General features: G+C 40.0%; 1 protein-coding gene across 1 annotated transcript; it reads left to right on the top strand.

Moving 5' to 3' along the window:
• Positions 1-378: 378 nt before the first annotated feature.
• On the top strand, positions 379-6417 carry mtfr1l (mitochondrial fission regulator 1-like). The gene is made up of 8 exons (XM_079226182.1): positions 379-437; positions 1293-1404; positions 1900-2007; positions 2120-2229; positions 2623-2834; positions 3743-4115; positions 4268-4429; positions 4600-6417. The coding sequence occupies exons 2-7, from the start codon at positions 1390-1392 to the stop codon at positions 4383-4385; spliced, it is 936 nt and encodes a 311-aa protein (XP_079082308.1). The 5' UTR covers positions 379-437; positions 1293-1389; the 3' UTR covers positions 4386-4429; positions 4600-6417.
• Positions 6418-16974: the final 10557 nt, after the last annotated feature.

Raw genomic sequence — 16974 nt, 5'->3', positions numbered from 1 at the left:
ATTGAGGGTTTACAAGCATAGACATAGAGATGATAATATGTTCAGATGCAGCATCTTTAGGTGGTTGCTGATGGGTCAAATGGATATTTCTTTGTTATATAATTCGGTCAAAATAATAGTAATAAAAAAGTTAAACTGAGGGCAAAAGTTCCTGTCATATTTAGTGGATCAAAATAACCCATTTTCCAAAGTAAAGTTACAGTTGTTTAGTATTTAGCACGTATCTGCTCCCCTCCACCTCTGGGGGCGCTGTTGCACAGGTTTCAATGAAGGAAGCTCACGGGCTTTCAGCCAATCAAATCACGGGAAAGGGAGGAACAGGTTTTCCGGCCTAATGAGCGAAAACACACAACTCCCAGCTGAAAGACGAAGAGGAGAAGCGGCTGCTCGTGAATAATTGAACTGCTCAGCGTTCCCATTTGCAGGCGAAATCTACCGTAAGTTGCGTTCTTGCGGGCGTTGATTTAATTTCGTCAGGGGAAGGGAAACACGGTGAAAAATAGTGATGTCGGTGCCCGTTGAGGGTCAACCAGGGGGCCTTTATTGCTGCTGCTAAGCTAACGGACGCTCACTGTGTTTGATGCCCGTAACGTAGCTACCGACTGATGATCGACCGAGCAATGGTGTCCACAAAACACCGCAACTAAAGCTGCTGTCCGGTCGGTCATCAGTCTCCATCTACGGTGTCGTCAATGCAACCACATCCAACGTCAGCTATTTAACAAGCAGGACGTTGGTTAGCTAGCTGGCTGTTGTTCCCGGCTCATTAATATATTTGTGTGGCCTTAGTATCACGAGGAGAACACTAATTACATGGTACCAACACTGGTAGGAGTTGGTTCGCCAAACCTTTTAATATCCGTTAATTAGCTAATAATGTCTTGCTCTTTTATTGTTTAGCTCCTGAAGCCAAACATAACGACTTCTTTTTTACTTTGGACATCTAGTGATCATGCTTTCTGTTGGCTTGCGTGTGACGGGCCATGTTTGTTGTGGAGCTTCTTGTCCAGTACTCAGGCCTCTCACATTTATAATTTATAATGATCATTTATAACTTTAAAAAACAAGAAGCCATTTATATCCAACCCATGCAGTTCACTTGAACAAAAGTTTTCACTTGAAAAAAAGTTACCTGCAAGCAATCATCAAAATAATCATTAAGTTTTGCGACGCTTAGTTATCATTTCTAAGCAATTTCCCTTTTAAGTTGGTGAGTGAAGTAATGCAATGTTCTCCTCCTGCTTGTGTCTCTCAACAGATGCTTTTAACTAATCACTAATTTATATTCCAAGAGTTGGCAGTCGCTGTGACATGGCATCTGTCCACTGAACTGCTCTGTCATCGGCCGCTGTCAGCACAGAGGGTTGGTGTGCAACTTCCATCTTCACCATGGAAACGGATACAGTAAGCTTGCTTCCTTTGCTGTTAATGATGTCTTTTAACACTGTTTAGCTTAACACTGCCTTTCTCACACAATACTCTGCAGCTATGCAAATGATGGGCTCAGAGACTGACATTTAAGTATTATATAATCAACATATATATATATATATATATATATATATATATATATATTAATAATAATATATATATAATCAATCAATAGCCCTTGCACCGCTTTTGTTGTTTGTTACTCACTGTACATGTTTATATACACTTCATATACACTACACTACACATACTTTGCATTTTTGCACTTTCTCTATTGTTTACATTTAATTTCCTAAATTGATACTCTCTGCGCTGTGTATATATATCTTTCATCCCTGTTATTTTTATTTTTGTGTCTTTAAGCTGCTACTTTATCAACAAATTTCCCCATGGGGATGAATAAACTATAGATCCATCCGTATACGTTGTGTAGAGACTGTGTTTTTTTTTATAATATATGCTTTACAGGAAGTTATTCCTATCTGGCAGAATAAGCCTCATGGATCCACTCGTAGTGTTGTGAGAAGAATAGGTTCCACTCTTCCACTCAGACCTCCACAAAGGGCATGTTTCCAGGTAAATATCAGATCCTTCATGTCCTGCATGTATTTTTTTTTTTTTTATCTATCAACAATGTTCCCTTTTTTGCAATGTAAATGCAACATTAACTTGTTTCCTTGTGCATCAGGAACTACCGGGCATGCCTGCTCTTCGGCCTATGGCTGGCCCCATTGTTCCTACCTTGGCAGACATAGCCTGGATTGTTGCTGATGAAGAGGAGACATATGCCAGAGTGCGGTAAATATCCACTCACGCCCTGAGACACACCCACTAAGGTTATGGAGTAGTGCCAAGTCACTGATCTATAATTGCATTATTCCAGACTATCCATCTTAGTCGGTGCACATATACAGCCTAAATAAATGCAGTACAGTTTTTGCAGCTGTAGGTAGTGCTGAAAACTGAACATTATAAATGTAACAAATGTATGGTTTATTCTAGTTTGATTGGTTTGGGCTGCATCTGTAATAAACTGCTGATAAAGTATTGATTAGTACTAGGGCATTTTCTGAAGAATACGTAAAAGGAAAGCGAGACATGAGATAACTTGCAGCATACTTCAAAACCTGGACTCTGATAGAATAAAGATTACTGTTCAGTAACGCTTATCGCCCACTCTTTTCTTTTCAGGAGCGACAGTCGACCTCTGAAACACGAATGGCGGCCCACGCCTCTCCTGGTGCTCCACAGGAACTCATCTGTACCCAACTTCCGCCGTGATTGCAAAAGGGTGGAGGGGCTTAGGAAGCCGGGGGTGACGGCACTAAACCGTACTACTGCCCTGCAAGACGAGCTCGGCAGACTCCGTGCACAGATCGCCAAGATTGTGTCAAGTGATTCTGGTAGGTAACCAACACCAAAATGTAAGTGTACTCGCAATACATAGACATGTCCACTATAGATCATGACAACTGGTTTGACACTCAACTTGATATTCTTTATTGATACTTCAGACTATGTTTCCTGAAGCTGCGCACAACAATGTTGAATGAAAATTGCTATATTGAGTCCATGTTTCACTGCTGAGATACTGTCTTTGTGTGACTGTGATCCTTTTGTTGCCAAGTCAGCTGCCCTGATTCTCCTAAAGCTCTTTGGTACCAAGATGTCTTGGCATCACTTTGTAGGCCATTGGCAAAAGATAATCTCTGCGGTTCAGTGGCAGTTGTGTCTTTCTTTGAAAATTTCAGCATTTGTCATGGGAAAGTTTCACATATTCAAAAATATTGTATTCCCACTGGTTTTAAAGATACTTTCTGATGTCTAAAAGAGACACACAAGGATCATCAACTTCAGCTATCGGATTAGAAGACTATTGTTAAACGAGCCTGCTTCCTAAATTTTGTACCGAGACTGAATGGGGAAGGTCCTCAAAGAGTTCAGGTTCTCATGCGCAGTGATAGTGTTTTCAATAGAATCATACTGTTAAGCTGTGAGGTAGATAATGTGATCCTTGACGCATTTGGGCTTTCAGGGGAAGAAAAAAGAATAAATGCTTTTCTCATGAAGAAATCACATACTACTTAAGAGAAAATGTGATTGGAGCGTAGACTCTCCCACAGCATTCCACTCCAGCTATAATGGAGCCTTGGAGGAGAGCCACTGAAAGCAACAATTAAATTCACATTAGAAATGGCATTTCTCTCTCTGTGCTTTTGATATTCAGATCAACACTGTCCACCCCAAACTTCATTAAACAAGTACCCACAAACAAGACTCTTCTCTTCCCTGCTCTTCTTCTTTCTTTCAGGCTCCAACCCCCTGACCCCTGACCTGCTCTCCCCAGACGACACAAGTATGAGCTTCTCCATGGCGCCTTTCGAGACGGTGCCCTACCAGCCGGCCGCCGCAGCTGCCGCTTCCTTTGTCATCAGTGATGTCACAGAGGAGGAGGAGGAAGAGGATGAAGAAGAGGAAGATGTGGTCTCTGTGGTGTCGGAGCTTGTCCCCGACCCTCTGCCTCCTGTTTCCATGACGGCATCAGCGACCTTTGACCTTGATAGACCCAGCATGGACTTCCGGGAGGCAGAGGAGGATACAGTGTCGCTATCAAAGTCTACCAGCTTTGCTGATGTTATGGACATCCTGAAGGACATGAACCGCATGAAGATGAGCAAGGACAGGTAAGAGCTGGCAGTTGGACTACATGCGTTTGTCTTTATAAAGCCATGTTTGCTATACAGACGTCTAATTACAATTTTGTTTCAATATTTATTTTTAAGATGATTCCTGCTAAATGTGCTTGGTTTGTATTTTTTGGTGGGTGTCGTTGCAGGTACAACCGAGGCTGCACATCCCTGAGAGAGGAGGACTCAGCTTCTCTAATTTCAGAAGCTCTGAGGAAAAAGTTTGTCCTGAAAGAAGAAGATACTGACGCTGTGAAACGGAAGTAGCCTAACCACGTGTTTCTCATCAATACCCGCTCCTGCTGCTCCATGTAAGTCAGGACAGGGTTATGGAAAGTAGTTTTTTTTTAACTATATTTTGTATAATGAGCCATTGAAGGCATGTGGTAGGTTATCATTGATAATGCGATCGGTGGCAGAATGTTTTTAGCTCACTGGGTTATTAGTTGTTGTGTTCATTTTTTCCTCCTCATTATTTTAGGCCTTTCCCTGTGGAATATGTACCCATGGATCCACATCTTTGCTCCTCAGGCCCAAGGCAATAGCTGTCAGCCATAGCTAGAACAAAAAACACTCTGTCTCAGACATTTAAAATCTGCTGGTGCAGTGTGAGGCGGATCTGCCAACACTTGATAACAATAATCGCATATTGCATCCAGTTTATTTCTCTCTTGGGAAAAAACTTTTATGTTAAATTTATTTTTGGTTAAATTCTCAACTGACTGCGGTCAAAAAACGTACTCTGTTTGTGCTATTTGGATTTTAGATGCATTTCTTTGACTGTTAAAGGAGATCGTGGAGGGGCTGATATCCAAACAAACATCACAACGTTTTGGGACGTTATCAGGAATGTCCCTTTAAAAAAAGTAGCCCTATATTCAGCTATAAAGACAATTCTTTGTTCCTTTTCAATTTTTCACAGAAGAGATGCAAATACACATTTGGTTGTTTTTTTCAGTGTCAAGAAGCCCTCTAACATACTTGAAAGCATTTCATGTACAAATGAAACATCTACTGTACAAGCAGAAATGTGCTGTTTCGTATCGGAGTGTGTGGGAAACTTCAGATCTTTGCTGTTATTTGCATTACAGGTGTGAGTCTGCAAACGTGCACAGCATTGTGTACATCATGTTGCTTGCTCCACTGCACCTCTTACGCCTGTCCTCTTGTTTGTGATTGATATATAGATGAATAGTCACTGAACCATAGGACTGATATTGAAACGGAAACGAGAATATATATAAGAGTTACCTGTGTGGTGTAAAAAAAAAAAAAAAAGTGTGAATGAAATGTGCACCCATCATTGTTTGTAGTCATTTGTGTTTCCAGGCAATGACCGATACAAGCTTACAGGTCTCTTTAGACACACATTTCCAGTTTTCCACTCTGTGTACATTGTTATAAGTACTCGCTGAAATCACCTTTTTTTTGACGCAACATAACAGAACATTCTGTATGCAGAGTTTTGACAAAGCTATGGGTAAAGTGCTTGTTGTGTGAGTCGCGATGATAACGATGAATATTCTTGTTGACGCCTTACCACGAATCTGTTGCCTGATTCTATTCCCTTATTAGTTCAAGTGCCATGGGTTTGTTTAGCCCACCCCTCATTGCTGGCCCTTTACTGAATGTGCCCTCTATCTCCATCTTCATCTTTGTTATTTCCCATGTTTTTCTCTCTCAAACAAACCAGTTGTGTGTGTTGAAAATAACCCCCAACAAGAAAATACTTGCTCTTAAGTCCCTTTTACCTCCATATGTCACTCTTTTTATCCGCCATGTTTATGCCTGCATGGGAGTCCTTACGTGTAGTGTTGCTGTATGAACAGTTATGTGTGTGTGTGTGTGTGTGTGTGTGTGTGTGTGTGTGTGTGTGTGTGTGTGTCGCCGTATGCAGTGGAGTTAAAGTGTGTTTCGTCCTGCTAGAGTTGGCACTCAACTTGTCCTCGGTGATCTTCTCAATAGTTAATTTCCTCATCGGACAGAGTGAAGTATAAAGTGACTGGATGAGAAAAAACTACTATATGCAAGTTTAAATATATTAATCGTGTGTCCTTACTAAAGATGTTAAACCTTACACAGCATACTCTGCCAACTGCATCACTAGTCCTGCTGATAAATAGAGAAGAATTTAGTTGAGGATTTTTCACAAAGAACTTTTGACTTTGTTTCTCTTGTCCTGTTAAAGGGATTCATCATTTGCAGGGTTGAACCCACCACCACCACCACATGTTTATTTAATTTTATTTTTGTCATGTTCGGACTTGTAAATAAAGATTTGCTGATGTTTTGAAACTGACCATGTGTTGTCTGTGGGAACAATTAATGTGTCTTTGCAGTGCCAACTATCACCACATGGGGGCACTGCAGGTGAACACAATTAATGAGTTTCTTATTCTATAATAGAGTACTGATAAACATAAATAGAGTGTGTGATAAACCTTTGAAATGTATCACACACATTTGACACAAACGTCAAGCAGATACATCTGATTTCACCAATCAAATGAAAGCCGTGTTTTCTGTCAGTGAATGGGATTGTTAGAAGCTGTAGAGAAAGGGGGAAGGAGATAATGGCTTTTACTCTGAGTTTTAATTATTGTTAACCCACATTCTTTCCCATGATGATCTGGCCCTTCAGTGAAACGTAGTCTATTTTCTGTGAGAGTCCTTGGCCTACTTTGTCCCTCTTTACCTTCCACGATGGACTTCCTACCTATTTTAGAGTCTGTCTGTGGAGAGCTCAATAAATAGAGCTCAGTGTCAGAATGAGGCTTTGTTAAACTTATAAATACAGGCCTTCGGTTCAAAGTGACACTGGGACATTTTCATCACTACGAGTTTGTAGAAAAGATTTCAAAGCAGGTTATTACACGTGTGTATGGGCAGTTTGTGGAGGTTCCTGAGCTGCTGAAAGTCCTCACACTTAGTGACTTCATTGTTGTTCTGTAAAATATAAGTAAAATCAAACTCTTTATAGTAATGAAACGGTGTGCTACGCACAGCTGTAAATGCGAGTCAGACTTGAGTCATGAATCTGATGAGTTTGGACTTGACCAAATCAAAACAGACTTGGAATGTGTTTTTTGGGTTATTAAATCATCGTACTCCTGGAGCATTTTCTCTGAGTGTCTGAATAAGACGCTGATGGATTTACATTGTACTCATTTAAATCGTGGTGCGTCTCACTCAAGCGCTAAAGAGTGCCTTGTGTGTTGGTATCAGAGGCCGAGGAGCACGACAAAGCGTCTGTATTTGACACCGTGTGTTTGGGAAGAGGCTGAAGAGACTAACATTGACATTAGAGCCACACTGCTAGCATCGCAAAAAAAAAAAAACATTTCTGTGAATTTATTGTATCTCACTGTGTTTGAACTTAAAAAAAGAAAGAAAGAAAGACATTAAATTAGGTAAATTAGTGACTTTATTACTTGAGTTTGACTAATAATTGCGACTTGCAAGGCACCCACTTGGTCCCACCCACTTGTTGTGTCTCCACCATGCGAGCAGTCGCTCCAGACAAGTTCCCGCTCTGATAAGTGGCAGCGAAGCAGCAAACACGCCGTCAGGTAGAGTATCTGTCATCCTGACGGGCCAGCATGGCCTCTCCATCTCCCTGACCTCGGAGCTTTTTATCAATGTCTCCTTATGTTGCTGGAAGCTCTTCACAAGTAGACCTGTCACTGGAAACCGAAACTTCCCTCCATGTTCTTAATGTTTTCTCATGCTGCCCTGAGACTGCCAGGTTTCAAGCTCATTTGTTACTTTCAGGGGCAATATGATCAAATGAATTGCTTTTTGGTTTCCCTTCGTGGAGGGAGAATTGTCTTGTGTCTTGAAGTTTTACTTTGGACAGAAACATTGTTAGGGTTTGTGGTTTTGATTAATCTGTCTGACAAATGTTTCGAGCATGGCTGCGGCAGGGAGGTTGATTGTGAGCTACAGCTGTGCTGAAGCGAAACCAGGGGAGCACAGATCACTCTATCACGCTCATGGAGCAGGTGTTAGGAAACACGGCACAGTAGGTAGCCTATTATTTATTGGCACCTTTCCTCGTGCCTCCATTCACGGTTCACGTCTGAAAATGCTGCATAAGCATTTCCAATCCTAAGTAATAGTTGAAAGTGCACGGAAATGGTTTTATCATCAACTGAACAAAGCTGACATTTCTAGCTTTTCAGAAAGAAAAAGACAAATGATTCATCAGTGAAATATTTTCAGGCAGAAATGTTTTTTTAATTTTGTTGGCAATGTGGATTGAGACGATGAGACGATATTTTGTCTTTCCATAAAATATATATGCCTTTATATTTATATAATAATTATCTTTTCAACATTTAATCTGTGACACACTGACTATATCTCAATGTTGAATTAATACATTTACATATCTGGGTACAAGTTCCTTTAACACAAGGCTTTAGAGTTAGTTTCCTCAGTGGGGTTATGAAGTTATACCCCTTTTTGGCATCGATATGAAGCTTTTATAGACTGAATGGCCTTCAACTTTGGAAGAGGAAATACCAGAGCAGTGCACAGAGCTTTATGATGATTAGAAAAGCTCCCAAACTCTGTCCTCCTCATCATCCACATGAGATGAAGTGAGCCCCAGAGCCAGGAGCTGCCCTGATCACCCAAAATGCAACTCATCTTCATTTGACTAAAAAGGCCATTGTAATATGCTGACCGCTGCAGATAATTTGTTCCGTGTTCACAGTTAAATTACCCTGGTCTCCACACTAAGTTTAAAAACTTTGTCCAGACATATCAATAGTTTCAGAAATAGAAAAAAAATAATCTGAATGTGTACAAACATACAGCTACTGTGTGTGTTTGTCTGCGTGTTGAGTTTGATTGTCATCTCCCATGTTGTCTCGTAGCAACAACCATCTGAATGAAGCCGAGACTGAGTGGATCACAAGGGTCTGGGGGAACGCAGGCGATGCATCTGCTGCGGCCCCCCGAGCACCCACCCATCCCTCCCCCACTGTCACCCACCCATCCCTCCCCCACTGTCACCCACGCATCCGCCCGCGTCATCAAGACTCCAAAACTAACACTTATGACTCACAACAGGAAGAGCGCCACAAGAGCGGCTGCAGCTCCATTGAATTCACTCTGTTGTTTCTATTTTAGGACCTTTGTCGTGTTTCTGTCTTATTAGTGGGTTTGCCCTCTAAACATGATTGCTTTGTGATGCAAAGTAAATTGCGTCCATAAGTGGAGCTGCTGATGGCCCATAAGTGCAGCGTTGCGCTCCCTCTCACTGTGGACCTGTTGCTGCTTTTTTTTATTATGCTGGGTTTAAGATCAACATGTTTCCCGTGAAGCAGATGCAAATATCTGTAATTCAAATAGTTTTGATTTAGCTTAATCTGCTTTCCTTAATCTGAACACTGCACCTTAATGAAATACAGTAGTTTTACATTTTGGGAAATATACCTAAATGAAAACCCCTCTCACGTCTCATAGCAAAAAGACTGGACACCGAAACAACCGACTAGCCCTGTAACAAACTAACAAAACCCACAGCTCCTCTAAAGCTAAATAATTAATATACTTTTTGTCATTTTGAATGTAACAATTTGAGTGTGGTTTTACGTGGGGACAATTCTTTACTCTCTTAATGCTAATCTAAGCTCGTAAACTTCTGCAGCTATTCAAATGTCAAACATGTTATCTAACTATTGGCAAGAAAGCCAGTACAATATTTTTCCTAAAATGTCAAAATATACTGTTATGCCTAGTTTCCACAACACAACTTTAGCACTGATTTTCCACTCGCCAACAGTTTTAGTTTTCATGACAAACGGTGGCCTCCAAAATGTACAAGTAGGGTGGAAGAAGTGATGAATGGGGGAAAAAAGAAGCAAAAGTGAACAGTGTAGTGATGAGGCTGATGGAATCTGTCTAAGGACAGCACAGCACCCAGATATCCGCGGTGTGTTCCCATCCATAATTTTACACCATTAATTGGAGCAAATTATCATCATGGCCTTGTTTCAGACTGCCAGCTCCTCATGGGTGGCAACTGGCACTCATCAGTCATCAGGAAAATGGTTGTATTGTAAAATGAGGACCCAGATAGTCTCTAAAAAGTTATCAGCAAAAGAAAAAATTATCTCAGGTTCATGCAGTGTTAAAGAAAAATTCACCCGAAAATATGCTTATTCTCTTTTCCTCCTCTCTCTCTTTTCCCTCAGCTCAGAGTCACGTTTTGATAATACATTGATGAGAGCCAGTTTGTGAGTCCCAGATGGTGCCCCAGTATCATGGCCTATGTGTCAGCCATTCATAAATTATGCAGTTTTTGTAGAAAAATAACTAAATGGAAGAGGTCAATATGCTCTCCAAGTACTGTAAATACATTTGTGATACACTATTTAAATATTTATGGTGGTTACATTAAATAGTGGATTTCAAGAGTGCTGTTTTCAGCTGACACTGGTGAATAATTAAACAATTACAAGACAAGTGTTGCTAAATTGTGATAATAGTTTTTGGGTGTTTATTGTTAAGCTGATAAGCTTTTTCAATGAATAGCTTATGAATACATCTTTACCGGTCCCATTTTGATCATTTATCCAAATATGACCAACAAACAAGTAGCTTTATTGTATCCACGGCCAGATTAACCTGCCTGCTGTGAGCCCACCATTTCAGTTTATTGTGCTTTAGCTGTGAATATTACCACATACAACTGTGATTAATCAAATAACCACAAGTGCTACAAAGACAACAGAAGTCTTCAGACTCTTACTCGAGGTAATTGGTTTAGCACCACCATCAAATTCTAACATTATAGGTTGATTTGCAATGTGGTGCTTGAATGGTTACAACCAGAAATGAAACAACTGGTGCCAAATATACGATTACAACCAATATGAATAAAGGCAAGAACAGAATATAGAAAACAGCATAGAGTCTGTGGTTATGGGTATTACATCCCTATTGCATCCGACTGGCAATGCTCATAAATACACTTGAGGAATGTCCTTAGGTGTATAATAAGTATCTCCGTAAAAGTATAAATGTAAAGAAATCAAAGACAGGAAAGAAAAAGAGAGATTACTAACCAGCTTGCATGTTACCACATGAATTGGTATAGCAACCAAAAAAAAGCCAAGCTATAGCTATAGCCATGTGATTATCCGCATGGTTGGACCCCGTCTTTAATAAATCTGATTTCTTGGCTGAAGCAACCTGTGGTATGAATAAAACAGCTCACTTCAAGCAAACTGTATGAATGAAAGCCTAGTTGTTCTACATCAATTGCATGTTTGATGACGTATTCAGCCAGTGATAACATTTTAGTTTAATAAACAACCAGCTTTTGATCCATTCTTTATGTATAGTAGCCTAATTCATACACTCATCTTTGCAACTATCATGAGACCACAAAATTATGTAACATTTGAAAATGTTACATTTATAAATGGCATCATAGTCTTCTGACTACTTGTCATCATTCACCCATTCACACCCATTCATACACTGATGGCAGGAGCCACCGTAGGAACAGTTAAGGGAGCAATTTAGGGTTAGGTGTCTTGCCCAAGGACACATCGACATGGACTAGTGGAGCCGGGGATTGAACTGCCGATTGAAGGATGACCCTGCTCTACCACTGAGCCACAGTCGCCCCTCGGTCTCCCCGTCAATTAAAACAGAACAACTTGGAGCATTAAATGCCTTATCCGTTCAAATTGTGGTGACGTATGTTTATGTTATTAGGCATACAAATAATGAAATGTAAGCTTTATTATGTTCATCTTTCTTTGACATGAATTGATTAATGGACTGTTGCTTTTTAAAAGTAGTTGTGTGTTTTGCAGTATAAAGACCCTAAGATCATAAAGCCGGTTATCAACATAACTCAGTAAACTTGATTCCTTGTACAGGCACATAACGAGTTTGTGTTTATTCAGTAACATATGTTGTGACCACAAACAATTGCCAATCATGCCACATAAAACTAATAAAAGCAAAACCTGTGTAGCGCTCAGGTCAACCTGTCTGAGATGTGATGCAGAGGTGCAGCTGCTGTGCTGTTTTTAGCCTCTGCCGTCTCATTTGCTGTGACCAGCTGGAGACCAGTTACGGTCCTAGAGGTGTCCGCATTGCGTCATTTGAAGAAAATACAGTGATGAAAGAACAATGCCCCAATCTGAACAGCTGCACTCACTTAGATCAGTGTCCAGAGAGAGAAATGAACAGTGTTTAACATGTCAGTTTAACACCTTTGAAATGAGAAATGCTGAGAAAAGGTTAGCATTTCATAATCTTTAGAGTGATATCACATGGTCGCAATCCTTCCAAGAGTTTGTTGAGAAGATCGTATGATGAGATGGATCTGTCTGAAGATAAAAAAATCCACCTTAAAAGTTCTTTAATGAACACATTATATCTCATTTGATTAATTTCTAACCAGCTGCTGGTTGTAGCTTTGTATTTAACACGAGAGGGCTATCATCTATAACTCTACAATAATAACAGTGTAAATGTTTTGATTAGAGGTGGTGTCACTTTGAAATAAAAGCAAGTCTGAGTCATGAGAAATTATAAATTATTGAAAGCTATATTGCCATATTATATATCAACGGTCTCGGGTTTGTTAGGCCATTGGATACCCATAATTTGACCTTTTAACTCTAAAGTGAAATGTCTCTCCCACAAACACACACACACACACACACACACACACACACACACACACACACACACACACACACACACACACACACACTAATCCTCATTACTTGTTGTGTACCCTGCAGAGACTATTCCTAGGATAATAAGATGGGTTAATTAGCTTTGGTTCTTAGGGAATACATTTGCCCATGACTGTAACACATGCTGGGACAAGTGTGTGTGTGTGTGTGTGTGTGTGTGTGTGTGTGTGTGTGTGTGTGTGTGTGTGTGTGTGTGTGTGTGTGTGTGTGTGTGTTATATCAGGCTGGGTAATTGCTAATATTTTTAGATGGCAGACGTTAAAGGGCAATGCCTACCACTTAATATTGTTGTACTCTTTATCCATCACTTTGCAGGACATGTGATCACAGTTTTCATTATCATGCTTCATCTATATGCTGTTGGCTCTGAAATTATTACATTGACAAAAAGAAATGCTTTGCAATGCAATATGAACCATATAAATCATAGAACTGCTGCAGTGTTAAATTAAAAAGCTCCATGGTACAAAAGCTCCAATAATACAATACAAATTATAATAACCTCCAAAAACTAGCTACCTTCTCATCAATTATATGACTAGTTGATACAAAGTTGATACAAAGTCAGTGTTGTATTAAATCTAAAGAAGAGCAATAATGATACAAATTAATGGATCATTAATTATGACACTACAATCAGACGTTAGCTCTATTACTTCTCGCATGAATATGATAACGCTGATGGCAGAAACTGATGTGATCATCATATGCGTGAGCAGGAAACTTTACTCCAATATATCGCTGGCTCACGTTGAGTCTCCCAGAGAAAAATGCAAAATGTGGAGTTTGGCACATGCAATTAAGCTTGAGAGAGAGACAGAAACCATTATGATTTAAAAACAGATCATCCTCACTTACTTCAACTTTCATCACTCATTTGTTTTCCCAAAAATGTGTTGTAACATATAATTTTCATAGTCAATGCAGCTACCACAGAAGTTCTTTATACTAAAGATCATGATAATTAATGATGAAAGAAAATGGCTACAGGTGTTATATTTATTTGATCAAATATAATTAAAAATACATGCAGTGTATCTTTTAGACCCTGTATTAGCTCTGAATAGTGAGCAATATGTGTAACCTTAAAAACAAAGGGAAATATTCCATTTACATGCATATCTTTCTTATGTTAGACTGGGTATGCTGAATCCAGTTTGATTAGGTCCAACCAGCAACAATCCAGACAGCTGGAGATCTTTTTAATCTTCCAAAGGCAGAAATAAGCTACAGTGAGAGGTTGTTTTTTTTTAAACCAATGCAACACCTTTATGTGTGAATTCATTACATATGCAGCGAGCTGCTCGAACAACCATTTACAACTCTGTGGAAGCGACCCGCGAACAGCTGGTGAAGCACAGTTACTGCAGAGCATTATTCACACAAAGAAACAGATATTTCAGCACATCCTAATATACATGACTTCATAAATAACTCTGCCAACACATGTAAATCCAAGCGTGATCCTGACAACGTCATAGATTAGTGCACAACATACTTTGTTGTTTAACAAAAAGAAGTTTTAGATTAATGAATCATTATCCAATAGACAAGTTCCTCACAGTCTGCAGTCAACGCCACTGATGAAGAAGTCGAGTCATCTTGAGGTGTGTTTGGTTTGACAGTTCTGTGGCAATCAGACTTTAAAAAAGATCTTTGATCGTCATAGCCCCTGAGAAACTGAATGCATTGCTAAGAAATGCATGAAAACGACCAGAGCAGGTTGTAAAAAACAAACTGAGATCGGTTTCTGGAAAGTTTGACTACGATCCTCCAAACGGAAATGTCTGCTGGAAAGGAATGTACAATCTGCTCAACATTTCAAAAGCATTTTTACAGACTGCCTCATCAGGTGGCAGGTAAACAAGAGGAAATACCTCAATGTTAGAACAAATGGATGGTGGTCACACTGTTGTCTTTAAGACTTGTTTTAAAGTCTCGTATTGTTTATCAACATACATAATTATTGTAAGAAAGAAAGAAATCCTTAAAAAGACATTGCTGAAACCTCCCACTTGGAATATTCTCCATTACTCAGTCCTACTCTCCTCCATCGCTCCGTCTTCCTCTCTCGTCTTTTCATGCCCTCCCTCCACTACGAAGGTCCAGCAGCTGAGAGAGAGTATCATAACGTTCTCTCTCAGTCTGTCCCTCTTTTCCCACTTTGCTCTCTCTCTTCATGGCTTCCTGGCACAACTCTTCATGCATTTCTGCAGACATGATTCACAGTAACCACAGACACACACACACACACACACACACACACACACACACACACACACACACACACCACGTGGACATACACACATCCAACATTGACTCATGTTCTGGTCGTCTTGCTCTCTGACTAACTCGGGGGCTTGTCTTGTGCACTCTCCAGGTGGTGGGCTACCATGTGAATGCGTACGACCTCAGCTCCGTTGTAGTCTCTCAAAGTTTCCTCTCAACGCTTTAGACAACTCAAAAAGTACTATACCTTGTGACAAATTAAAAAGTAAAAGGCTAACAAGTAAGGATCATTTAGAAAACACTATAATCTAATATATAATAAAAGGATTCTAACAAAAGCCCTACAATTATTATTATTTAGACTATACAAGTCTAGGGTCAGGGGTTAACTGTGTGTTTGAGGGGGAATCCCTTCTGATTTCCAGCAGGAAGCTGGATATTCAGACTAACTTCCTGAGACTGTGTTGGTGTGTGCATGCCTGTCAAAGTGAGGAGGCTGCAGTCTGGCGCCTGCCTCCTTCCTCTCGCAATATTACTTCAAGGACATCACATCACAGGGGGGCCTTTAGGTGGCCGCGTGATGTATCACTACAGCGGGCATCACATCCAATCTGAGGCCGGTGATACGCCTCATATTTCACTGCAAAAGCTTCAGTGTCATAATGGTGTTTGTGGCGAAGAATGGCTTATCGATGTGCTAATATATATGACAGTGTCATTGCTTTCTTGGCTGACTTCAGTCTCATGAGAAAAAGAAAAAATAATTCAACACATAGCCTCCACCTTCCAGTATATGTATTCATTAAATAATAATCTGACGTTTTGGTACGCTTATTCATTTTTTTGCTGAGAGTAAGCAAGGTGAGAAAATGTATTGGGAAATGAACAATCATTTACAGTATTATCAATCTTCTCACTCACCTTTGACAAGAAAGCCAATAAGCATATTTCCCCAAATGTCAAATTATGACTTTCAAACATTTTAGTTTGTGTACTTTTGCTCTGAGAACTTTATATTTTCTATCACTCGTCTTTTGGGGTTCTCTTTTCACAGAATCACAGAATATTGTAACTTTAGGGGATGTTTCAGGTCCTTCTTTTGTTTGTAACACCTTTTGTTACTTATCCTGTGAAGATTCACACACAACAAAGGGAACATGGATAACATTAATATCGTAAGGGTCTTGCAGGTGAGCACCAGGAGGTGTTCCTCTCAGTATGAACTTCAAGGTGAAGAAGGGGACACCTGCTTCTAATGCTGGAGAAGGACCCTCACCTTAACCAACTGCTAACAGTTAGCTGGAAGCTAACAACCAGTAATTATGAGCTAGATACCACCAGCAGACTGTGAGCCTAGCATAGCACAAATACAAACACTATTTATTTGAGTTTTCTTGCTTTTGGTTTGTTGATGTAGAGGTGGTCCCTCCAAGAAAGTCTGGCACATTAGCCCTCCATAAGAGGTGCATTTGTGTTCTTGTTTTTTGAATTGAAAGGTCAATGGTGAGCTTTACAGACACTGGGAGGTAGGAAGTTAGTTTTGGGAGCGAGCCATGCTTCCCTTAAGTCTTTAAGCTAAACTAAATCCAGTCTAATTGTGGTCAAAACAAAGCTTCTTTCTGTTCTTAAATGCAACTATTTCCTCTCCCTTTGTCTTGACCATACTTGAGTGAAAGGGGAAAGCGTTGCTGTCCATATCATTTATTTTCAGGAACATCCTCTCAGTCCATGCTTGTCAATTAGATTTTAAACGAGGACTTCCACAATTTGTTTTATATATTTAATAAAACACATGAAATGACGTGGAACATCGTTTTACTTCGCAGTGATTCCATTGTACCATATGGGTGTTTTACACGGAGAGTGTCTTCCCTCTGAATCCTGGCAGGACGCAG

This window comes from Taurulus bubalis, assembly GCF_910589615.1.
Source record: "Taurulus bubalis genome assembly, chromosome: 1".
Lineage (NCBI taxonomy): Eukaryota > Metazoa > Chordata > Actinopteri > Perciformes > Cottidae > Taurulus > Taurulus bubalis.
The sequence above is the reverse complement of the archived record's forward strand: the minus strand, read 5'-3'. Positions and strand labels throughout refer to the sequence as shown.